The sequence below is a fragment of the Chionomys nivalis genome, chromosome 6, assembly GCF_950005125.1.
Source record: "Chionomys nivalis chromosome 6, mChiNiv1.1, whole genome shotgun sequence".
Classification (NCBI taxonomy): domain Eukaryota; kingdom Metazoa; phylum Chordata; class Mammalia; order Rodentia; family Cricetidae; genus Chionomys; species Chionomys nivalis.
The window spans coordinates 99,686,062-99,710,806 of record NC_080091.1 but is presented as its reverse complement, the minus strand read 5'-3'; the positions used below and the strand labels follow the sequence as shown (position 1 = coordinate 99,710,806).

Sequence of the window (24,745 nt, the reverse complement as noted above, 5' to 3'; positions counted from 1 at the left end):
AAGAAACACACAGATACTTATGTTAATTATAAATGGTTTGGCCTATTGGTTCAGGCTCATTATTAAGTATCTCTTACAATTAAATTAACCTATAATTCTCATTTATGTTTAGCCATGTGGCTTGGTACCTTTTCTCAATAAGACATTCTTATTTTGCTTTCTCTGCATCTGGCTTGTGACTAGTCTCTGCCTTTCCTTTTCCCAGAATTCTCTTAGTCTAGATGCCCTGCCTAAACTTCCTGCCTGGCTACTGGCCAATCAGCATTTTATTAAACTAATATGAGTGACAAATCTTTACAATGTACAAGAGCATTATCCTACAGCATCCAAGAAAAACACCTTAACATCAAGATAGACATCACCTCAGAGTAAATGAATGGAAAAAATTCCAAGAAATAGACCTTAGAAGCAAGCTGGTGTAGTGTAGCCGATGCATTAACCCAGATCAAGCTGAACTGAAAAAGTAAAAGAACAGGTTTATTTGAGCAAAGCCACTCTAGGGTGAGTTCTCCAGCTCCAGAGGTTGAGGCAGGAGAAGTCACACACCCGAGTTAAAGCAGGGAGCTTATGTAGCCTGTAGGTGAAGGGTACAAGCTGGGTTTGTGCCTGGGCATGGTCAAAAACTGGAATGCTTGGATATGACTTGGGCTGCTAGCAACTTCAGGGGAGGAGCTGCCACAGCTACCAGATCTGCTGAACTGCTCTTTTTGGTGCCTTCCCTTTGTTTGGAGAGTCTCTGAGAGGGTGTGGTTTGGAGAAAAAGAAGGGAATGGGCTTTTCAGATCAAGCAGAAGTGAGCTGGAGTTTCAAACCAAACACTTAATCTGCAGATGACTGTCCAGGCCCTTCTGGTGTGCCTTTATATGTTACTTAGTCTCTTTCCCTTGAAACTTTTAATATTTTTTCTTTGGTACAATTATTGTTTTGATTATTATGTGCCAAGGGGAATTTTTATTCTGATCTTGTCTACCTTGTTCTGTGTACTTCTTTTTTTGTTTTTGTTTTTTGCTTTTCTTTTTTTTTCCTCATTTTTTTTATTCTTTTTTAATTAAAATTTCCAACTGCTCCCCGTTTCCCTTTTCCCTCCCCTTCCTCCCACATATTGCCCCTCCCCCCGCTCCCCTCCCCTTATCCCCACTCCTTTTCTCCTTCCCCCAGTCCATTCCCCCTCCCTCTCGATACTGAAGAGCAGTCCAAATTCCCTGCCCTTCAGGAAGACCAAGGTCCTCCCACTTCTATCTAGGTCCAGGAAGGTGAGCATCCAAACATGCTAAGCTCCCACAAAGCCAGTTCATGTATTAGGATCGAAACCTAGTGCCATTGTCCTTGGCTTCTCATCAGCCTTCATTGTCCGCCATGTTCAGAGAGTCCAGTTTCAACCCATGCTTATTCAGACCCATTCCAGCTGGCCTTGGAGAGCTCCCAATAGATCAGTTCCACTGTCACAGTGGGTGGGTGCACGCCTCGTGGTCCTGATTTCCTTGCTCATGTTCTCCCTCCTTCTGCTCCTCATTTGGACCTTAAGAGCTCAGACCGTTGCTCCAAATTGGGTCTCTGTCTCTCTCTCGATCCATCCCAGATGAAAGTTCCCGTGCCATTCTCCTTGGCCTCTCGTCAGCTCTCATTGTCCGCCACATTCAGAGAGTCCGGTTTTATCCCATGTTTTTTCAGTAGCAGTCCAGCTGGCCTTGGTGAGCTCCCAATAGATCGGCCCCACTGTCTCAGTGGTTGGGTGCACCCCTCATGGTCCTGACTTCCTTGTTCATGTTCTCTCTCCTTCTGCTCCTCATTATAACCTTGGGAGCTCAGTCCGGTGCTCCAGTGTGGGTCTCTGTCTCTATCTCCATCCATCGCTAGATGAAGGTTCTATGGCGATATGCAAGATATTCATCAGTATGATTATAGGATAGGTTCATTTCAGGTTCCCTATCCTCAGGTGCCCCAATGAACTAACTGGGGACATTGCCCTGGGCATCTGGTAGCCATTCCAAGTTCAAGTCTCTTGCCAACCCTTAGGTGGCTCCCTTAACTAAGGTATGAGTTTCCCTGCTCCCCTATCCAACCTTCCTTTATCCCCAATCACCCCTATTCCCCCAGTTCCCCTCATCCTCTCCTTCACACTTTTCTCTCCCCATCACCCCTCATCCCCATCCCACCCCACCCCCAAGATTCCAATTTTTTGCCCATCAATCTTGTCTATTTCCCATAGCTGGGAGGATATCTATATGTTTTTCCTTGGGTTTACCCTCTTGTTTAGCTTCTTTAGGATCACAAATTATAGACTCAGTGGCCCCTATCCATGGCTAGAAACCAATTATGAGTGAGTACATCCCATGATCTTCTTTTTGGGTCTGGGTTACCTCACTCAGGATCGTATTTTCTATTTCCATCCATTTGCATGCAAAATTCGAGAAGTCATTCTTTTTTACCGCAGAGTAGTACTCTAATGTGTATATATTCCATACTTCCTTCATCCATTCTTCCATTGAAGGGCATCTAGGTTGCTTCCAGGTTCTGGCTATTACAAATAATGCTGCTATGAACATAGTTGGTCAAATGCTTTTGTCATATGATAGGGCATCTCTTGGGTATATTCCCAAGAGTGGTATTGCTGGGTCCAGGGGTAGGTTGATCCCAATTTTTCTGAGAAACCGCCACACTGATTTCCAAAGTGGTTGCACAAGTTTGCAGTCCCACCAGCAATGGATGAGTGTGCCCCTTTCTCCACAACCTCTCCAGCAAAGGCTATCCTTGGTGTTTTTGATTTTCTGTGTACTTCTTATACCTTGATAGACACCTCCTTCTTTTGGTCAGGGAAGTTTTCTTCTATGATTTTGTTGAAAATATTTTCTTTGCCTCTGATCTGTGTTTCTTCCCCCTCCTTTATTCCTATTATTAGTAGATATGGTCTTCATAGTGTTTCAGACTGACCCGTCATTTTGTGCCAGGAGCTTTTTTAGATTTAACATTTTCTTTGAAGTATCCATTTCTTCTATTGGTTTCAATGCCTGAGATTATCTCTTGCATTCTGTTGGTAAGGCTTTCCTCTTACCGGTTCAAGTTCCTACATTTTTCACTTCCAGATTTCCCTCAGTTTGTGTTTTCTTTACTGATTCTATTTTCATTTTCAGGTTTTTTTTTTAATATTTATTTATTTATTAAGTATATAATATTCTGTGTGTGTGTGCCTGTGCCTATGCCTGCAGGCCAGAAGTGGCACCAAACCCCATTACAGATGGTTGTGAGCCACCATGTGGTTGCTGGGAATTGAACTCAGGACCTTTGGAAAAGCAGGCAATGCTCTTAACCTCTGAGCCATCTCTCCAGCCCCCTCATTTTCAGGTTTTGAACTTTTTTTTTCCTTCCATAAACATGCTGGTTTATGTTTTCATTGATTTCTTTAAGTGATTTATTAATTTCTTCTTTAAGGACCTCCATCATATCTATAAAGGCTGTTTTAAGACCTCTTTGTTATGTGGCAGCTATGTTTCAATAGTTAGGGCCTGCTGTGGTAGAGTTGCTGGGCTCTAGTGTGGATGTATTTTCTTTGCTTTTATTGTATTTTCACACTAATGTCTAGGTCTCTGGATTTGGGAAGAGTTATGCCCAGATCCGCGAAGTCCTCCAGAAGTCAACAAGGAGACTGAATCCCATATATAAAACTAAAGAGCCTTTATTTTTATACAAGTTTGCAAACTCAGTCTCTCCACATGTCCAACATTTTGTACTAATCAGAGATCCCTGAGCTCACTTATAGTTGGGTTTTTATAGTAGTAAAGGTGGGGGTGAGGGATTTCTAAGGTTAGGGCCCCTGACTGGCTGACATTTGTGTAGGGGTGTCCTGGTGAGTGTGTACTGGAGGGTGATCCTTCTATAGCGGTTGGGACATTAGGCATTTCCTTTGGATGGTTCTTGGGTGGTGCTTGGGTAATCTCAGTTTGTGGTTCTTCCTGCAACCAGGTATTGCTTCAGGGTGAACTACTGAGACTCTGGATGGCTGAGTCCTACACTGGCAGATGATAATGGTTGGACGTAAAGAGCTTCCTTTGGGTGGTCTGTTTCTATTTAGCTTATCCTGGCTGGCTCCTACAATAAGATTGGAATTCTATGACTTTTTTTTTTCAAGGTTGTAATTCTAGATGCTGATATCTGGTCTTGTCTTTGTTGGGTGGATGTTTTGTTCCCTAGTTTCTGTTGCCCTCTAGTTCTTAGGATCCTCTGGTGGATATATGTTGCCTGACAGGAAATTTTCATGTGTTTCTGGGTATTGGGAGGTGACAGGTAGGAATGGGGATGGGCTGGGTGGGGGTAAGGTGAGATTCAGGAATCCACAGGAGGGAGGATAGCTTGATGTTTCACCAGACTCTCCTTGGTCCCCTGAGAATGGAGACAGGGAGTAAGGAGAGTCCACAGCGGGTGATCTGCTGCAGAGCTGGGGTGAGAATGGAGAATTGGACTTGGAGGGACAGAGGGAGAGGTGAAGATCCGCAGTCAACCCTCCTGCTTCCATGGCCAGAGTGGCCTGCGGGGTTCAGAGCTGGGATAAAACAGTGAGTTGGGGGAACGAAGTTTGCAGGGGAAGGTCTGTACCATCCATTGGAGATGCGTTGCAGATACCGAGGGGACTGGAGGGTGAGACGAGGGACAGTGAGGAGCTGTAGATCACCTTCCTGCTTTCCTGGGCAGCATGACTAGTAAGTTCCCAGGGAAGTCGCTCCATGCCCCATTTGAATGCCCCTGTCGCGTGCGTGCGTGCGTGCGTGCGTGTGTGTGTGTGTGTGTGTGTGTGTGTGTGTGTAGGTCAGAGGACAGTTTTCAGGTTCTCTGATTTCACTATGTGATTTCCAGAGATGGAACTCAGATTATAGACTTGTTGGCGAGCACCTTTACCTACTTAACCATCTTGATGACCTCTCATCGGTTATTTTTATTAGTAAAATTTTTATTCTTTGTTTGCCTGTTACACATTTCAGTGTCTTTGAATTCTGTAGTTGAGGAATGATCTTTTGGAGGAGTCAGTGCTATGATACAGCCTAGAGGGACCTTTGCTGTGTCCCATAGCAGATTGGTCCAAACCCCTGCAGGTGACAGAATGTGCCCTGCGACATAGTTTGAGTGTGGAATATTAAAAGGAGAGGAGGATGGGAGAAAGGGGAAGGGAGAGACACGGGCACGGGCCGGGGGGTGGGGGTGGAAGGGTGGGGGGGAGGACCTTTGGAAGATTGGGAGTGGGCGGAGCTTGTCTCTCAAAGGTACCTTTGCATCTGCTTATCGTTAGAGAACTGCTTGCCATAAGCAGTAGGATACCAGGTTCCCAAGAGGCCCAAGGTGTGACTGGATACTCACAGCGAGTGCCCTACTTTCTCATGTTTATCTTTCTGAATTGCAGTTTGTACATCTGTTGATATGGAACTCTCTTCTAACTTTTTTAGAGATCTTAGTGAGTAGCTTACCTTTGAGGGCCACATCCTATACCATTTAGAGGAGAAAACAAACAGCTATAATAGCAACACCACAAAACATGCAAGGTGTAGAAGTGTTCTTAAAATTGACTAAAGCCAAGCCGGGTGTTGGTGGCGCACCCCTTTGATCCCAGCATTCGGGAGGCAGAGGCAGACCGATCTCTGTGAGTTCGAGGCCAACCTGGCCTACAATAGCTAGTTCCAGGACAGGCTCCAAAGCTACAGAGAAACCCTGCCTCGAAAACAAACAAACAAAAAACCAAAACCAACCAAACAAACAAAAAACCCAAAAATTGACTAAAGCCACAGTGGCTGTGGTGACACATACCTTTATTACTTGTTTGCGGGAGGTGTAAGTTCAAGACCAGCCTGGTCTACATAGTGAGACAATTTCTTAAAACAACACAAAAAATTGATAAAAACCTACTAATACCTACCAGTGACCATAAAACAAAAAATGGCATTAAGTAGAAGATTGGCTTGAAGTAAAAATTAATTAGATTAAACTTAGAAATAGAAATGAATAATATTTTCTTTTTTAAAAAAAAAGATAGGGAGAAAGAGCAGGGGGAAATTATAGCCTCAGTTCTGCAGCTGCCCACAAGGGACGTCATCAGTTCTCTACAGGACCACTGTTCAGATGTGCTTCTTTTAGAGCACAAATCATTTGGAAACATTAAAAACATAGTTAAGATAGTTAATAAGGACTGTTTGATTGCAGCCTATAACTATTTTTTTTATAAGTAAACATTTCAGGGGTATTGAAAGTTATAGATGGGCAGTGGTGGCACATGCCTTTAATCCCAGTACTCGGGAGGCAGAGCCAGGTGGATCTCTGTGAGTTTAAGGCCAGCTTGGTCTTCAAAGAGAGTTCCAGGATGGTCAGAGCTGTTACACAGAGAAACCCTGTCTTGAAAAAAACAAACAAACAAAAAAGAAGAATGAAAAAATAGTGTAAGTAAATTATTGAGCAGGTAAAAATATGAATTTAATGAGACTAAACCCAAAGAAACTAAGACTGAAGAGGAACTGAAAGAGAGTCCACCAAAATATGCAATATCTGTTCTAAAAGGGGGATAGAACCAACTCCCCAGAGTTGTTCACTTCTGCTGGTATTTAGGAAACTACAGAACAGGTCTATCTTTGCTTCTAATTGTTAAACAAGTTCAAAAATGAAGAAAAATGCCAAGCTGTTAAGTTTCAAGGTGGGTTGCCTCTGACTGAGGAAAGGAGAAAGGTTGAGCTGGAAATTGAACCAGAATAGGCCCATGGGGAGAAAGGAGAGCTGGCTACCAAAATTCCACCAAATGCAAAACTCATTTTGAAAAAATACTGTGTTTTGTGTCAATGGATGTTTTGTCTGGATGCAGCCTGTCTGTGTGCCACTTGTGTGCCTGCTGCCCATACCCCAGCACTTGGGAAGCAGAGGCTTGGTCTATATAGTGAGCCACAGGCTAACCAGGGCTACATAATAAGACTCTATCATTAAAAAAAAAAATGTATAAGAAGTGAAGCAGCAGCAAGCAAGATACTAGAAAAAAAATTTTTTTTTTTTTTTGGTTTTTCGAGACAGGGTTTCTCTGTGGTTTTGGAGCCTGTCGTGGAACTAGCTCTTGTAGACCAGGCTGGTCTCGAACTCACAGAGATCCGCCTGCCTCTGCCTCCCGAGTGCTGGGATTAAAGGCATGCGCCACCACTGCCCGGCGAAAAAAATTAAAATGAAAAAGGATTTTTCAATAATAAAAGTATTCATAATTACAATTAGAGAAATACAAGAATAGAAAGAAAAATAAAAACAAGGAATTTTAAATTTTGAATAAGCCAGTAGGATAAAATAAAAATATAAGTAAAACTATGGTAGAAAAAAGAAATAAGGGAGAGAGAGGGAAAGAAACATAGGGCAAAGCCGGGCAGTGGTGGCGCACGCCTTTAATCCCAGCACTCAGGAGGCAGAGGCAGGCTGATCTCTGTGAGTTCGAGACCAGCCTGGTCTACAAGAGCTAGTTCCAGGACAGGAACCAAAAAAAGCTATGGAGAAACCCTGTCTCGAAAAAAAAAAAAAAAAAAAAAAAGAAAGAAAGAAAAGAAAAGAAACATAGGGCAATGAATAATAAATAATAAATTATTGTGCAATAATGAAAAAAAGTGATAACTTGCTGGGTATGGTGGTGCATACCTATAATTCCAGGACTTGGGAGGCAGAGATGGGTGGATCTCTCAGTTAAAAGCCGGCTTGGTTTATATATCAAGTTCCAGGCCAGTCAAGGGAACACAGTGAATGAAACCCTGTCTCACAAAAACAACAATAAAAAGTTTCAAAAAGAAATATGACCAAATTTCATAAATGTTTTAAGCAGAATATAAATAAAAAATAAAAGCATGATTAAATGAAAATACTAACATAATAAAAAGAAAAGAGGGAAATGAGGGGCAAGAAAAACAGAATACAAGAAAAAATTGATATCCTTTATCAGTTTCTTTCTGGCGCCATGAAAACTGGAGTTTGCTGGGAGAAGGAGAGAGCTGAGGTTTACTTAGACTCTGGTGTCTCCTGTGACTGACACTGCCTGTGTGGTGCTGGTGTCTCTTTAATAGGCTCCCTTCTCACAGGGAGTGTCCGCTCCTTACTCCCGTGAGCTGGGCGGGTTCTCCCGTCTTGTTGGGAAATACACTGGAAGTCGTGGTGGACCTGAATGGATGAGCTCTGGGTTTCAAACAGTCCATTGGGATTTCAGAGTTCTCTGCCCTACATCAGTGAGCGCCAGTACAGAAACAGCTCCAGAGATTTATCTGTTCCCACACTCATCCACTCGCATGCCCATGGCTGTCATTCTTTAGAGTTACTCTCAGCTGATGAAGCCTGTTTCTGACTGCTAGTGGCAAACTCCCTCTCCAGCACAGCTGACTGCCCAACACCTGCTTCCTCCCTTCATCTTGTCAGCGTCCTACCATCATGTTTCTGCGGCTGCATCCCAAGTCAGTCTCTCAACCAGAGCAGGTGCTCGTTCCCTTTGTGCAGACCCCCAGAGCGTTTTAGTTTTAAACAGTAGGTTCCCTGAAGATAGTGTCCCGTCACGGCCCGGAGAGCTCCTCTACTCCTGATCTGTCTTATCCAAGAAGTCGTTGTCCTAGCCAGACCAGCAGCTGGGTTTGAGGCTCATGAGAGCTGTGGATTTGTCTTGTTAGCAGGACTCTTGATCTCGTGTTTACTAGGGTTGCCTGGTAACGTTTGGAGGAGGCCTTCCCTCTGCCATGTGGGTTGAGACTGCTCTGTGGGGCTCTCGTCACATCCTGTCTCTCCGTGCTGCTGAGTGGTCCTACTGCTCCTCTTCGGAATCTCCAGAGTTTGCTCTTTTCCTGCTTTCGCTCATCCTGATACTTCTTCACTGGGCCACCACAGAGACAATTTCTAGTCTACCATGTTGTCTGGAAATCAGTCTTCTTGTTTAATTATTGATTAAAGTGTAAGAATGGAATGTGGCAGGTTTATTGCTAGATTCATGTATTTTTATTTAAAATAGCTTTTGGTTATATTCTGCCCAATATTTTTATTTCTAGGAGAAGAATGAAAAAATAAGAAACCTTGAATCCAATATCAATACAGAACATGAGAAAATTTGTTTTGCTTTTGAAAAAGCAAAGAAAATTCACCTTGAACAGCATAAAGAAATGGAAAAACAGATTGAACGAGTAAGTTTTTTTTTTTTTTTTTTTTTTTGGTTTTTTTTGGTTTTTCCAAGACAGGGTTTCTCTGTAGCTTTAGAGTCTGCCCTGAAACTAGCTCTTGTAGACCAGGCTGGCCTTGAACTCACAGAGATTGACCTGCTTCTGCCTCCTGAGTTAAAAAAGGCATGCACCACCACCAGGCTAATGTATTCTTTAGTAGTGAAAAGAACCTTAATGTAGTGGGAGGCCGCTTGCTTGTTTCCTGGCTGCCCAGACTCCCGAAATAACCACACTGAAACTGTATTAATTAAATCACTGCTTGGCCCATTAGCTCTAGCTTCTTATTGGCTAACTCTTACATATTAATTTAACCCATCTATATTAATCTGTGTATCACCACGAGGGTTGGCTTACTGGGTAAATTTCCAGTGTCTGTCTCCTGTGGGGCTACATGGCTTCTCCTTATTCTGCCTTCTTCCTCCCAGCATTCAGTTTAGTTTACCCTGCCTAGCTAAGTTCTGCCTTGCTATAGGTCCAAAGCAATTTCTTTATTAATCAATGGTAATCACAGCATATAGAGGAGAATCCCATATCACCTTAAGCATTCTAACCCAAACTTTAAGTGCAAATAAAGAAACAACAGCATAAAAAAACTTAACGGCAAGACATATAATAAGAATCTCACTCTTTCTAAATAATTTTTGTTTCGTTTCCTGGGGGTGGGGACTGGGGGGTTAGGGTCTCATATGTATCTCTGGCTGTCCTGGAACTCTCTATGTAGACCAGGCTGGCCTTGAACTCACATACATCCCTGTCTTTCTCTGCCTCCCAAGTCCTGGGATTAAAGACTGCATCACCACTACACTTGAGTCCAATGCTAATATTATTATTATCATCATCATTATCATCATTTTGTGGTTCTGGGGATGGAATCCAGGGCATTGTACAAACTAACCGGATACTCTATTAATCTGGCTCAGCAGATAGAGCTGCCTATTGCTGAGCCTGAATACTGGAGTTTAGATTGCAGGACTTACACGGGGGAGGAGACTCTTGGAAGTTGTCCTCCAGCCTCCGTGCATTTACACACACACACACACACACACACACAATGAAATAAAATGTGATACCATCCCCCATTTTCTTTAAAAAAAGAATACATCAATAGTGAAAATCTCTAAAAATGTTCAGTAAAAATTTCAAACTGGTAATCAGTTGGAGCTAGAGCTTTAAAAGAATTAGGAATAAAAGAACTGTATCATGCAGGGTGATGGTGGTGACAGTGGCTGCAGCCGCTGCTTGGGAGGCAGAGGCAGACAGATCTCCCTGAGTTGACAGTAAAACACAATGCTGACAAACTGAATAATGCACTTGGTAGGGGCCATGAACTCAAGGCCAGTGTGGGCTATGTAGCAAGTTTCAGACCAGCCAGGAATGCATCATGACTTCTGATTTTTCAAAACAAAATAAATGAAACTTAGTTTCACATTATTCCAAAAAAAATCAGGTCTATGTGGTTTCACTGGCAAATTCTTCCAAACACATAAGGAAGAAATAACATTATTATATAGTATACTAGAAGAAGATGAATTACTTTCAAACTCATTTAACAAAGAAGGCAAGTACTTTAAATTCCAAAAATGAGACAAAGACAATAAATACCATTTTATTCTTATTAGAACATGAAAGTATGAAATAAGAGGAAAGACAAAGAAAAACTACAATAATTGTAACTGTCATTTGTTGTTAGTATGATAGATTGGGACTCAGTCTAAAAAACCAGAAATAATAAAGGGTAAAGGTAGAGAGAAAAAAAATTTGATATACTTGGAATAGAATATCTTCTGAAATGAATAGGTTACAGAAATCAAAGCAAGATATCAAAGTAAACCTTAATTTCTTATATTAAGTCTAGTACTTCCTAAAATAAATGAACTAGACCCATACATGTCAAAACAAACAAACATCTGAAACTATATTGATTAAAAGAAAAAGCAAATTATCTGGGTAATGGTGGTGCAAGTCTTTAATCCCAGCATTCAGGAGGCAGAGGCAGTCAGATCTCTGTGAGTTCAAGGCCAACCTGATTGACCTACAGAGTGACTTCCAGGACTGGCTCCATAGGTATTGAGAAACCCTGAACTTTAAAACTTAAAGATATTGCTATAATAAATGTAAAATTTCAAGACAGAAAATTTTATTCCATATTGTTTATGACTGCACATATTTAATAAAAGCATGAAAACAGACCAGTCAATAATAAGAATAATGAAAGAAAGGGAAAAGAGATTTATGATTTATTTTTTTAATTAAGGGAACTAAAGGAAATTTCTAAAATGCAGAAATCTGTGTACTTTCAAATATATTTATGTTTAAAGTGTTCCCAGTGTTTTAAAACTATATAACATGAAAATCTTGATTTTATATTTAGCTTGAAAGTCAACTAGAGAAAAGAGACCAGCAATTCAAAGAACAAGAAAAGACTATGTCCATTTTGCAGCAAGATATACTATATAAACAACATCACCTTGAATCACTAGATAGGCTCTTGACGGAAAGTAAAGTGGTAAAGTCATCTTTTTAAAAGTACTATTTGAAAGCTAGCATTTTAAGTTTATGTTTCTGTAGCATATATTTAATATACTCTCAATATTTATTTGCAAACATTTTTTCTATCAAAACTTGTTTACAGGAAATGGAAAAAGAAAATACGAAGAAAGATGAAGCTTTGAAAGCATTGCAAATTCATGTATCTGAAGAAACAATCAAGGCTAGTATAGTATACTTTTTGTGTATGTGTATGTGTGTTTGTGTGCATACACATGCCATGGCATGAGTGTTAAGTCATGGGACAACTTGCAAGAGTTTGTTTTCTCCTTCTATCATAAATGGATCTCAAGAATAGAATTCAGGTAATTAGATTTGCAGAAAAGAATCTTTATCTGCTAAAGCCAGCTTATCAGGCCTCTGTTTTACTATTACAGACATTTTTATGGCTTTTTTCCAATAAATTATTAAAATTGTAATATATAAACGTCAATTAAATGGTTAAGGAATTGGCTCAGTGATTAAGATTATGTACGCCTTTGGTTTTATTGTTTTGTTTTGGGTTTTCTAGATAGGGTTTCCTTGTGTAGCAGTTCCAACTGTCCTGGAACTAGCTCTTGTAGACTAGGCTAGCCTCAAACTCACAGAGATCCTCCTGCCTCTGCCTCCTGAGTGCTGGGCACCTGGTTTGTGTATGCTAATCTTGCACAGGACCTGAGTTTTGTTCTAGCAGCCTGTTGGGCTTTTACAACTGCCTGTAACTCCAGCTCCCACACCCTTTCTGGCCACTGAGAGTACTCGCATGCATAAACATACACACACACAAACGTATTTTTAAATACTTTATTTTTCATATAAAATTATAATGTTATCAAAACTTATTTGTGTTATGAAGGAACAGGGTTCATGCACACATATCTCCCCCACCGACACACAAATAAATATAATTTAAAAAATTTAAGAAACAAAAAGCACTAATTTTGCTGTCACACCTCACAGTATAATAGCTGTAGCCACAGAGCATGGTAAACGCTCAATTAAGATGAAAAGGCATTGAATGCATGTCTGTCTGTATGAAAAAGGAGTATGTTTAGTATTCAATCGTATAATCTTTGAAATGTTTCTCTTGTAAAAATGGAAGAACTACTATATATTCCTTATATTTTTATTTGTGTTAGTAGGTCTAAATATGCTGTCATCTTGTACCATAAATACCTTCAATATAAAGATGACTACTTTTGCCTAGAATTCTTTTTATAATCTGTTTTATGATTGTAAATACCTATGTAAACAATATGTCTTCAAGGTAGGAGGGGGAGAGAGTGAGAGAATATGTTTGTGTTGTGTAAACAGAAGTTTCTGTCCCGCCTGGTCCTGCGGCTGTTCAGTCCCAAAGAAGCACACAGATACTTACATTAATTATAAACTGTTTGGCCTTTTAGCTCAGCGTTATTATTAACTAACTCTTAGAACTTAAATGAACCCATAATTCTTACCTATGTTTAACCACATTTCTTGGCACCTTTTCTCAGTGCAGCATTTTCATCTTTCTTCCTCTGCGTCTGGGTGGCAACTTCATTTCCTCTTCCCAGAATTCTCTTAGTCTGGTTGCCCTACTTATGTCTCCTGCCTCGATACTGGCCAATCAGAGTTTTATTAAGCCAATATTAGTGATAAACCTTTAAAGTGTAGGAGAGTATTTCCCACAGCAGTGTTGTGTGTGTAGTATATATGCATATGTGTGATTGGAAGTTAGAGGTTGAAATCAGGTCTTTTCCTCGGTCCTTCTTTTTTTTTTTTTTTTGTTTTTTTTTTTGTTTTGAAATAGGATATGTTATCAAACCTGGAGTTTGCCAATTCAGCTATTTAGTCTGGCCTGTGATCTGCCTGTCTCTGCCTCCCTAATGGTAGAATTGGATACACATGCTTGCTGCCATACCTGGCTTTGTACTTGAGTGCTGGAAATCTGAACTCTGATCTCCACACTTATTGTGAGCTATCTTCCCAGCCCAACACTTATGTCTTTATTTGTTGTTATGGGTCTGGGGTTACTTAGAGATTCACTATGACCATAAATACATTTTAATAATAGGCTATATATTATTGATATTGATGTACAATGTGGGGCCAGTACTGAACCTGAATGCTCCCCAGACTTATCACCTAGCCATATCAGCCCAAAGCTGATGAAGGAAAAGCCACGAGACTGATGTATTTTGTCTACGTGTAGGCAGGGTCTAATTTATATGTCTTGCACTTGTCCTAGTCACCTTTGAGCAGAGTAGCAGTTTGACTACAAAAGTGGAGACTGGCCGGGCGGTGGTGGCGAACGCCTTTAATCCCAGCACTTGGGAGGCAGAGGCAGGCGGATCTCTGTGAGTTCGAGACCAGCCTGGTCTACAAGAGCTAGTTCCAGGACAGGCTCCAAAACCACAGAGAAACCCTGTCTCGAAAAAACCAAAAAACAAAGAAACAAACAAACAAAAAAAAAAAGTGGAGACTGAGTTAGTCTGCTATCCTGCTGGAACAGATCTACTATCTTACAGGACCAGTCAGTTTATGGACACTCTTTAACGTCTGAGGAAGGGGAGTGGGCTGCTATGATATATGTGTATACAAGCCAGGGGCTAAAGCTGGACTTGCATGGACCGTCAGCTCCCAAATAATGATTTGGCAACTTTTTATTAAGTATGAAAACTTGTCCTTAGCTTAGACTTGTTTCCAACTAGATCTTAAAACAAATTAACCCTTTCATATTAATCTACATTTTGCCATGTGGCTCATTATTTCTTCTCCATAGTGTACATCTGACTTCCTCTGTGTCTCACTGGCGAATTCCTACCTCTCAGATTCTTCCCAGAGTTCCTGTCTCTGCCCAGAAGTCCCACCTATCCTCTCCTGACTAGCTAATGGCCATTCAGCTCTTTATTAAACCAATCAGAAGGTGCCTTAGGCAGATGAGGTAAAAATCTTACATCTCCACAATGTCCAGGAAGATTATCCCACAACAAGGGGCTTACATGTTAGAGGCATTTTTTCTTTTTTGTCTCTCAGGCATAGTAAGTCTAAACTTTAAATGTAATGTTGACTGTCTCACTATAGTCATTCCTATAGAATTCAACAATTATTTAACATTTACTCTCATATCAGTTTATTTACTTATATAAGAGTAAACTTAATTTTAAAATATTAGCATACAAGTCAGTCATAGTAGCCCCTGTCTGTAACCCTAGCGCGTGGGAGAAGAGTCTAGAGGATTTCTGAAAGTTTGAGGCTGGCCTTGTCTATACAGTGTGTTCCAGGCCATCTAAGAACCTTGTTTCAAACAAGAAGGAAAAAATAAAAAAGGTAGATAAATATTAATGTTGTAGGCATGAAACTATTTTGTTAAATAATATTCAATAGCTATTAAACTTCTAGTTCTTCATTTAGTAAGGAATTTCCATATATTAATGGCCAGATAAGAGATAAGAAATTAGAAAATGAATGAATCATACATTGAATTTTTTTCCTTGATGCTTTTAATGAGTTTTTAATTTGGGGAAAAAATAAATATGAGGAAGAAATATAGAAGCAAAATTCCTTAGTTCAAATATAAATAATTTTGTAATTTTAATTATTTATTTTGCTTTTTGGGACAGGATTTCCTGTGTAACCCTAGGTGTCCTGGAACTCTCTTTGTAGACCAAGCTGGACTTGAACTCACAGAGATCCACCTGCCTCTGCTTCCCAAGTGCTGGGATTAAAGGCATGCGCCACTACCGCCATCATCATTCATGCCCTGGCAATGCTTAAGCATGCATGGGCAGCCTGTTTATGGCGGCTCTCCAGTTGTTCCTACCCCTGACAGGCCTAGATGCTGGTCCGTAGTCTCCCTTTGTGTCTATGCAGCTTTCTGTCTTCAGCAGTGCAGCAGTGCCAGAGCTCCGCCACACTGGCTCAGTACAAACCATTTCAACCTGGAAGTCTGGGGTCCTTGTTCCTGATTATCTTATTATCCTTTCCAAGTACCTTTGCAAGATTCTATTTGTTAATTTCAAGGCTCATATATGAACTGTGTGTAGGAAAGTTAAAACTGTCAGTTTAAAATTGCATCTTCAAGTGTGGTCAGTGAGAACTAAAAGTTTGATGAGTCTGAAGATGTTGCTCAGTATTAGGCCCCTTGCCAAGTGTGGTCACAGCCCTACATTTGATTCCTAGCACCAACATAAATAAAATAATTCTGAACAGGTAAAAATATCCATAAAGTAAACAATTGTGTTTGTTACCTGTTAAATAGATTGTTGAAAGACTATGCCTTAGGTTTAGATTATATTTCTTTCTTTTCTATGATTTCTGTTTACTTTCTCTTCGGATTCTCTGCCTCTCCCAACGAATCTGTGGACAAAGGAGCATTACTGAAGCCGTGCATCCTCAGGTTGTCACTGTGCACCAGAGGAGGCCATTCGGTTCAGCACACTAGTTGTTCTGATTTTACTCATATACAAGAAGTTTATATACAGTACATGTTGATTATTTACATAGGATTAAGATAAATTTTGTAACATAAGAAATCTTTTTGTTATTCATTGGTTTTGCTTGATTTATTTTTTTACATAACTCTGTTTTTAAAATGTCAAACCCACAAAAGAATTTAAAGAATAGTACAAGGAACACCTAGCTACTCTGTCACTAAAGCTATAGCTGTGCTCACATTACCCATTTCCCTCACCACATCCATGCGTGCTTATGTATGCATCACCTTTCCCATACACATTCCTGCTTTTTGGTAGCTGCCCGAGGGAAGGGTTGTTTAACAGTTTCCCAATTACCTAAATATTCTTTATAGTTCTGCTAGCTAACGCATCAGTATAACCTTGGAACTTTTTAGACTTCCAGAATATCTAGCCATCTTCTGTGTTAGTCTTGACAACTTCCTGAACGTGTAGTGATTGATGTATCTTAGACATTTTTTTTTTAAAAGATCAAAGCCAGGGCCTTATATATGCTGTCCTTTTTTTTATTGGTTTTTCTTGGTTTTTGTTTGTTTGGTTTGTTTCTTTCTTTTTTGGTTTTTGAGACAGGTTTTCTCTGCAGCTTTGGAACCTGTCCTGGAATGCACTGCCTTCTGTAGCTGAGGCTGACCTTGAACTCACAGAGATCTCTACCTTCTGATTGCTACCACTGCCTGGCCTTTTTTGTTGTTATTTTTTTGTGACAAGGTTTTTCTGTGTAACAGCTGTGGCTGTCCCTGATCTTGCACTATTGACCAGGCTGGCCTCAAAATCATAGAGATCCGCCTGTCTCTGCCTCTCGAGTGCTGAGGTTAATGGCATGCACCACTACTGCCCGGTTTGTTATTGTTTCTTCGAAACAGGCTTCTTCTGTGTACCCTGGCGGTTTTGGAACTCTCTCTGTAGACCAAGCTGGTCTCAAATTCACAGAGCTCTGCCTGCCTCCCAAGTGTTGGGATTAAAGGCGTGCGCTAGCACTGCCCAGCAGGCATGCTGTCCTTATGTATGCTGTCTTCTTCCACTGAACCACAGCCCAGCCCTCAGGTGTCACTAGTTTAAGAGGAATTTTATTGGACTGTCTTTGGAGTGGTTTGGGAATGTCTGATTTCTCAGTAACCTTATAACAATGGGTTTTATCATCTTTTAATGAATCCTATCAGAGTAATGTATTGTATTATTATCAGGTACTAATGCCCATTCTCTTGCTTAAGAGAGATAACATAACAAGGGTTTTTGCTTTTCTATCTTCTGTCTGTCTGTATGTCTGCCTGCCTGCCTATCTATCTAGACAGGGTTTCTCTGCATAGCACTGGTCATCCTAGACCTCTCTTTAGACCAGTCTGGCCTCAAACTCAGAGGTCTGTCTGCTTTTGCCTCCGGAGTGCTGGGATTAAAGGCCTGTGCCACTGTGCTTTTGTGGATTAACACAGCTGTTAATTTAAAGTTTTAAAACTAAGGACTTCAGAGATGGTTTTCTCTCGCAGATAAACTTCTTTTACAAAGGACTCCAATCTGGTTCCCAGCACTTACCCTGGGTATCTTTGCACCTGCCTCTTAACTTCAGCCCCAGGGGGATCTGACACCTGCATTCACATGTGCACAAATCCACAGAAAGAAAGGCAGACAGACACACACAATTTAAAAATGTTAATCTTTAAAAATTGTTGTTACTAGGACCACAGTTTTTTTTTTTTAACTGAGATAGTCATTCATAATGGCAGCCTTCTTGGCTGTCAGTAGTTATATAAACAAACTGAGATAGTCTCTCATAATGGTGGCTTCAGAATTCCCTTTTAGAAAGAATTACTAGGGCGATTTTTTAATGTCAAATTGTGTAAGACACATGGCTTACTTAGTACTTCTGTCAGCGAGGGATTCTCATCTTGCTTCCTCTGCAGCTGGGTGACAACTGCAGACTGACCTTTCCTCTTCCCAGCATTCTCCTGTTCTGGTCACCCCGCCTCTTCATCCTGCCTGGTTGCCTCACCTGTCCTGCCTGGCTACAGGCCAATCAGCGTTTTATTAAAAATAATACATGTAACAGGATAAAAGACCATTGACTCACAGCTTCAAATAGTTCCCGAGAAGAAAATTTCTCTTTTTTCTCTCCAGTCTTGTTGAAATTTCTTTCATAGTTTCAAATGTGATGTTTTTATTCAGAGAAAAGGAATCTTCCCTTGCAAAATTAAAGCTTAACATTATAAGGGAAAAGAAAAAAGCAAGGTAAGAATCTTAGTAATAGAAGGGTATGAACATGTATTTTGAGCTAATTTTTTTAAAGTTACTAAATTTGATTTGCTCTTTAATATTAGATAACACAAAGCATTACACATAACACATAAACACTTGAGTCATGTTATGGTTTTTTAAAAATATTTATTTATTATGTATACAATATTCTGTCTGTGTGTACCAGGAGAGGGCACCAGACCCCATTGCAGATGGCTGTGAGCCACCATGTGGTTGCTGGGAACCGAACTCAGGACCTCTAAAAGAGGAGGCAATGCTCTTAACCTCTAAGCCATCTCTCCAGCCCCTGGTTTTTTTTAAAGAATATTTTTCACAGGTACTAAGCAAAGAAGATGTTTTTCCTGTGTGATAAATTTTTTCTTCACAAACCAACATTTCCAAATATTCTCATCTTAGCAACATTTGTAGGATATCTGTACTCACTTTCCTATTTCATTGGTCTAGGCTTAAGAAATAAGTATTAAGATTGCCTTCTTAAGGGAGCGTTCTGGGGTTTCTGGCTGACATCATCTCGAACGACTTACTCCTCACAAACTTGAGCTTCCAGCGTTTCGCTGTTGTCCTTCCTGCTGCCTTGCCCTGAGCACGACCCCCTTCTTAGAACGTGCTCCTGTGCCTGTGTTGTTCAGGGCTGTTCTGTGCTTCCTCTTAGTTCCCTGGTTTGCCTTGATGAATGAGCTTTTTCAGTCAGTCTCTACTGTCAGACCATTTCATATTCTAAATAGACCTGCCTCAGGTTTAAATTTTGTGTATTACTCTGTGTGCTGCGATTGTTTGCCACAGTGCACGTGCACAGGCGTTGTAGCAGATGCGTGGAGGTCAGGAGAGCTTTGCTGAGTTGGTTGCTCTCTTCCACCAGAGGTTCTGGGAGTCAGTCTCAGGTCACCAGGCTTGCGCAGGAAAGTGCCTTTGCTGACTTAGCTATCTTACTGACCTGATTTTAGTGTTTCAAGCAGTAAAGTAACCTTAGGAGATCAATCTGTTAAATATTGTACAAATAATAAATATTCATTAATTAATAATTCAGTTTTTTGTTTTTTGAGACAACGTCTCTCTACATAACCCTGGATGTCCTGAACTCACTGTGTAGACCAGGCTACCCTGGAACTCATAGAAATTTACCTGTCTCTGCCTTCCAAGTGCCTTGATTTTTCTTTTCTTTTTTTTTTTATTTTATACTTTGCTTTTTTTTAAACTTTAGGTCAGACAACTGGATTCAGCTTTAGAAATCTGTAAGGAAGAACTTGCTTTGCATTTGAATCAGTTGGAAGGAAATAAGGAAAAATTCGAAAAACAGCTGAAGAAGAAGTCTGAAGAGGTAAATTATTCTTTTATTTAGCAAAATTTTCAAATGCTTGTTGGTATTGTTGATTTTTTTATTTTTCTCAATATGCTTTATTTTGTTTGGATTATTTAAAGACAAGGTTGGCCTAGGGTATCCAAGGCTAACCTCAGACTCGCTATATAACTGATGGTATAGAATTTATGATCTTCCTGCTTCTGATTATCAAGTGCTAAGATTACAGGTGTGTACAGGGCTAGAGGGATGGCTCAGCGGTTAAGAGCGTCGCCTGCTCTTCCAAAGGTCCTGAGTTCAATTCCCAGCAACCACATGGTGGCTCACAACCATCTGTAATGAGGTCTGGTGTCCTCTTTTGGCCTGCAGGCATACATACAGACAGAATATTGTATACATAATAAATAAATAAATAAAAAATACAGGTGTGTACAAACATTTGTGCATGTTTATATGGTGCTAGGAAAGGTGTGACCAAGGCAACTTAGAGAAGGAAGAGTTTATTTGGGACTTCCAGTTTTAGAGGGTGAGTCCTTGACCACCAAACGTGTCAGAGTGTAGCAGCAGGAATGGCACTGGAGCGGTAGCCACTGTTGTGAGGCAGAGAACGAACTAGGAATGGCTGTGTCTTTTGAAACTTTAAATTTACCCCCAGGGACACACATGCTCTAACAGTGTCACACACTTCCGAATCTTTCCCAAATAGTTCCACCCATTGTGGACAAAGTATTGTAATATCTGCGCCTCTGGGAGCCATTCTCATTCCAACATCACACACTAGGAAGACGCCCCACTGAGTTACATCCTTATCACCTGCATATGCTCTAAACATATATCTGTAGAAAGAGGACATTAAATGTAATTTTTGTTTGTTTTGAGACAAGGTTTCTGTCTAACAGTGCAGGCTGTCCTGTAACTCACTTTGTAGAACAGTGTAGCCTTTATATATATGACACTAAAAACATATTTTAAATTATATATTCTTTAAAGAACAGACTTTATTTCAGTATAGCATAAAATATAATACCTTAAAATTCAAATTCACTTATTTTTAGGCCATCAAAATAGTAAGTTACAATTATTACATAGTAATTTTAATATAAATTGAATAATATTTAAAGCATTGTTTTAGACGTAGGAGTTTAAAATTCTTCAAAACTTTTTGTTGTTGGTGGTGGTTGTGGTTTTTTGGAAACAGTCCTAAAAGTCATTCTGTAGACCAGGCTAGCCTTGAACTTGGAGATCCACCTACCTCTACCACCCTTGTGCTGGCAAAACTTAAAAAAAAATTGTTTCTTCTTGCTTGAAGAGTTTAGAATCAGCTTTAGAAGGTGGATGTGGTGGTACAGACTTAAACTCCCAGCCCTTGGGTGGCTACTCATGAGGATGGTGAGTTGTAGGCAGGCCTGAGCTACTTAGTTTTAAGCCATCAATGACTACACAGTGAGGTACTATTTTCTTTTAAAAAAAAATTAGGTTTAACAACTAAACTTTATTGAGTAAAATTTTCAGTTACTAAAGACCTTTTCTAAAAGGCTGGAGAGTTGGCTTGGCAAGTAAAACCTGTGTGCTATCCCTAGAACCCACATGGTGGAAGGAGAGAACTCCTCCAAGTTCTCCTCTTACCTCTACATGTATACACACACATGAAACAAAAATTAAGACTTTCATTTGTTGTCTAAGGTTTTTGTCCTACCCAGTTCCCACAGTTGTTAAGTCCCAAAGAAACCATACAGAGGTCTATATTAATCATAAACTGATTGACCCACTAGCTCAGGCTTCTTATTAACTCTCATAACTTATATTAGCCCATTATTCTTATCTGTGTTAGCCATGTGGCTCAGTACCTTTTTCAGTGAGGTAGTCACATCTTGCTTCTTCTGTGACTGGGCTAGGACTGCAGAGGAATGGGCTTCCTTCTTCCCAGAATTCTCTTGTTCTCATTGACCCGCCTCTACTTCCTGTCTGGTTGTCCTGCCTATACGTCCTGCCTGGCTACTGGCCAATCAGCGTTTATTTAAAATATAATTGACAGAATATATTAATAAATATATTAATATAAGTATTAATATATTTATTAAGAGTTGTCTTATTATCTCTACAACCTCAGCATCCACCCACGTACACAGGCAAGGTCTTGCTGTGTAGCCTCTAGGCAGCTTCTAAGTCATAATCCTCCTGCTTTAGCCTCCTAAGGGCTGGGATTTTACCTATGCACCATCATACCTACCTTAAAGATGTCTTTTAAAGAAATTTTGGAGACCAGCATACTAAGACCTTAAATATTTGTAGAGAAGTTTCGTAGTTGATATTGTTATTACTTTATGTGTTGGAATATGAATATTCTGGATCAATTTGTTGTGATATAATTTTACAAACTATTATAATATTAACACTATGTAGTATGATAAATATCACCTGATTTTATTATGTAGTAATTTTGGTTTTATATCTGTAAATGGAAAAGAAGATTTATTAAATGCAATGTAGATCAATCCAGAGCTACCTCTGTCTTTCCCTTTCTGGGATGGGTTGCACAGAGCATTCTCCTTCCTGTTACAGTAAAAGATGAGATGATGGTGTGTGGTCTTAGTACTTAGAGGAAGCTGTTTATGACTTCAAAGTAAAAGGTCACGTAAGAATAGTTGATCAACTGTCTTAGGGTTTCTGTTGCTGTAAAGAGACACCATGACCATGGCAGCTCTTATAACAGAAAACATTTAATTGGTGTGGCTTGCTTACAGTTGAGAGGTTCAGTCCATTATCATCATGGTGGGACATGGTGAAGTACAGGCAGATATGGTGTTGTAGCTGTAGCGAAGGGTCCTGTATCTTGCAGGCAACAGGAGGTGATCTGTGTGACACTGACTGAAGCTTAAGCAAAAGAGACCTCAAAGCCCACCCCCACAATGACACTATTCCCTCAACAAGGCCACACCTCCCAATAGTGCTGCTCCCTATGGATTTATAGGACCCAATTACGTTTAAACTACCACACCAGTCCATAAGTATTAAAATGCTTTCCTTCTCAGAAAGAAATATGTTTCAGAATCCTAGCCAGCCCAAACAGTGCATTGCATGGGAACATTTCACAATGATGCCAAACAAGAGCGAGCCCTATCATCATCTTCCTGTATCCATACCTTTTATAGGAACAACGCTATCTTCATCTCCTGTCAGCATCTTCCTGTATCCATACCTTTTATAGGAACAACGCTATCTTCATCTCCTGTCAGCATCTTCCTGTATCCATACCTTTTATAGGAACAACGCTATCTTCATCTCCTGTCAGCATCTTCCTGTATCCATACCTTTTATAGGAACAACCCTATCCTATCTTCATCTCTCAGGCAGAATAATGAACCATGCCCTTCTCCGTGACCAACTGGAATACATGAGAAGTGGGATAATTACGGAGCTGTTTTTATTTGAAATATTCATTGTAACAAGGAATATATCTCTCTGCTAGGTATACTGTTTGCAGAAAGAGCTAAAGGTGAAGAGTCATAGTCTTCAGGAGACGAGTGAGCAGAATGCAGTTCTGCAGCACACTCTCCAGCAGCAGCAGCAGATGTTGCAGCAGGAGACACTCAGAAACGGAGAGCTCGAAGACATTCAGGCCAAACTTGAAAAGCAGGTATATTGTTGGGTAAAAATAGTTTGAATTTTTATGGAATAGAATTTAAAGATCATTTGCAGATTTTTAATCAAGAAAATGTAATCAGATCTAAATCTCATACTATGGTGACAATATTTATAATGCCACAAAATTTTATTATAATTTAGACTCCTTGACTGAATTTCTTTCTTGAATCTATAAATTTAATACCCATATGAATTATTATGTCTTCTGATGTCTCCTTTTTGAATACCACATGTGATATAGCATCCTTTAAAGAACTGAAAAAAACAATACAATAAAAGAAGAATCCCTTTCCCCAAAATAGAACTGCTGCTGAGCTACACATGTAAGTTATGATCATGGGATTGTAACTCGTGGTACAGTGGCTATATAGTACACACAAAACTGTGGGTTCAGTCTCCAAGACCACAGCAAAGATTTGTTTAAAGAAAATGAAGAAGTCATCATTCCACTGAAAGACTCCTAAACACTTTGATTCTAGAGACTTAATTTTTCTTTTTCTTTTTTTTCTTTCTTTCTTTTTCTTTTTTGTTTGTTTTTCAAGATAGGATTTCTCTGTAGCTTTGAAGCCTGTCCTGGAACTCACTCTGTAGACCAGGCTGGCCTCAGATTTACAGATGCTGCCTGCCTCTTCCTCCTGAGTGTTGGGATTAAAGGCGAGTAATCTTTTTTCTTTTATTCAATATCAACTTTGTCTCAATCTCTTTCATATATATTCTGTTTTTATCTTTCAAAAGAAAAAGTTATATAAACATAAATTTTCTGATTTTAGGATAATCATAACTTTTTGTCATATATATGTATATATGTGTGTGTATGTATATATATATAGAGAGAGAGAGACAGAGACAGAGAGGGAGACAGAGAGGGAGAGACAGAAAGTCTGAATTCATCTTCAACCACCCTCTCCTTTTTTTGAAATAAGAAGAAAGAACTCTGTTTTTTTTTTTTTTTTTTTTTTTTTTTTTTTTTTTTTTTTTTTTTTTTTGAGACAGGATTTCTTTGTGTAGCCTTGGCTGTACTGGAACTTGCTCTGTATATCAGGCTGGCCTCAGACTCAGAGAGATCCTCCTGCCTCTGCCTCCTGAGTGCTGGGATTAAAGGCGTGCGCCACCACTGCCCAGCTCAAAAGAACTCTTCTCATTGGGATAACAGAAAGGGAAATTTTTACTATTGTGTTCTTCCTCTCTCTGTTATCTTTTTCTTCCCTTTTCTTCATTGTTGTGCTGATGAGGGAATTCAGGGTCTCACCTGTAGCACACAAGCACCAGATTCATCTGTCACTTTACTGTTCAATGTGCTCACTTCTGTAAAAACAGGAAGTGATTATGAATAACTTATCTATTAAACAGTTAGTTATGCTTTTCTGGTTTCAAAGCATCCTGAT

General features: G+C 39.9%; 1 protein-coding gene across 1 annotated transcript in view; it reads left to right on the top strand.

Moving 5' to 3' along the window:
- Ccdc18 (coiled-coil domain containing 18) overlaps nucleotides 1-24,745 on the top strand; it is a 127,810-nt gene that overhangs the window by 55,588 nt on the left and 47,477 nt on the right. Inside the window, exons 15-19 of the mRNA XM_057772154.1 lie at nucleotides 9,021-9,152; nucleotides 11,560-11,694; nucleotides 11,821-11,898; nucleotides 19,620-19,736; nucleotides 23,185-23,352. Coding sequence (XP_057628137.1) covers nucleotides 9,021-9,152; nucleotides 11,560-11,694; nucleotides 11,821-11,898; nucleotides 19,620-19,736; nucleotides 23,185-23,352 — 630 coding nt within the window. The remainder of the gene's footprint in view (nucleotides 1-9,020; nucleotides 9,153-11,559; nucleotides 11,695-11,820; nucleotides 11,899-19,619; nucleotides 19,737-23,184; nucleotides 23,353-24,745) is intronic.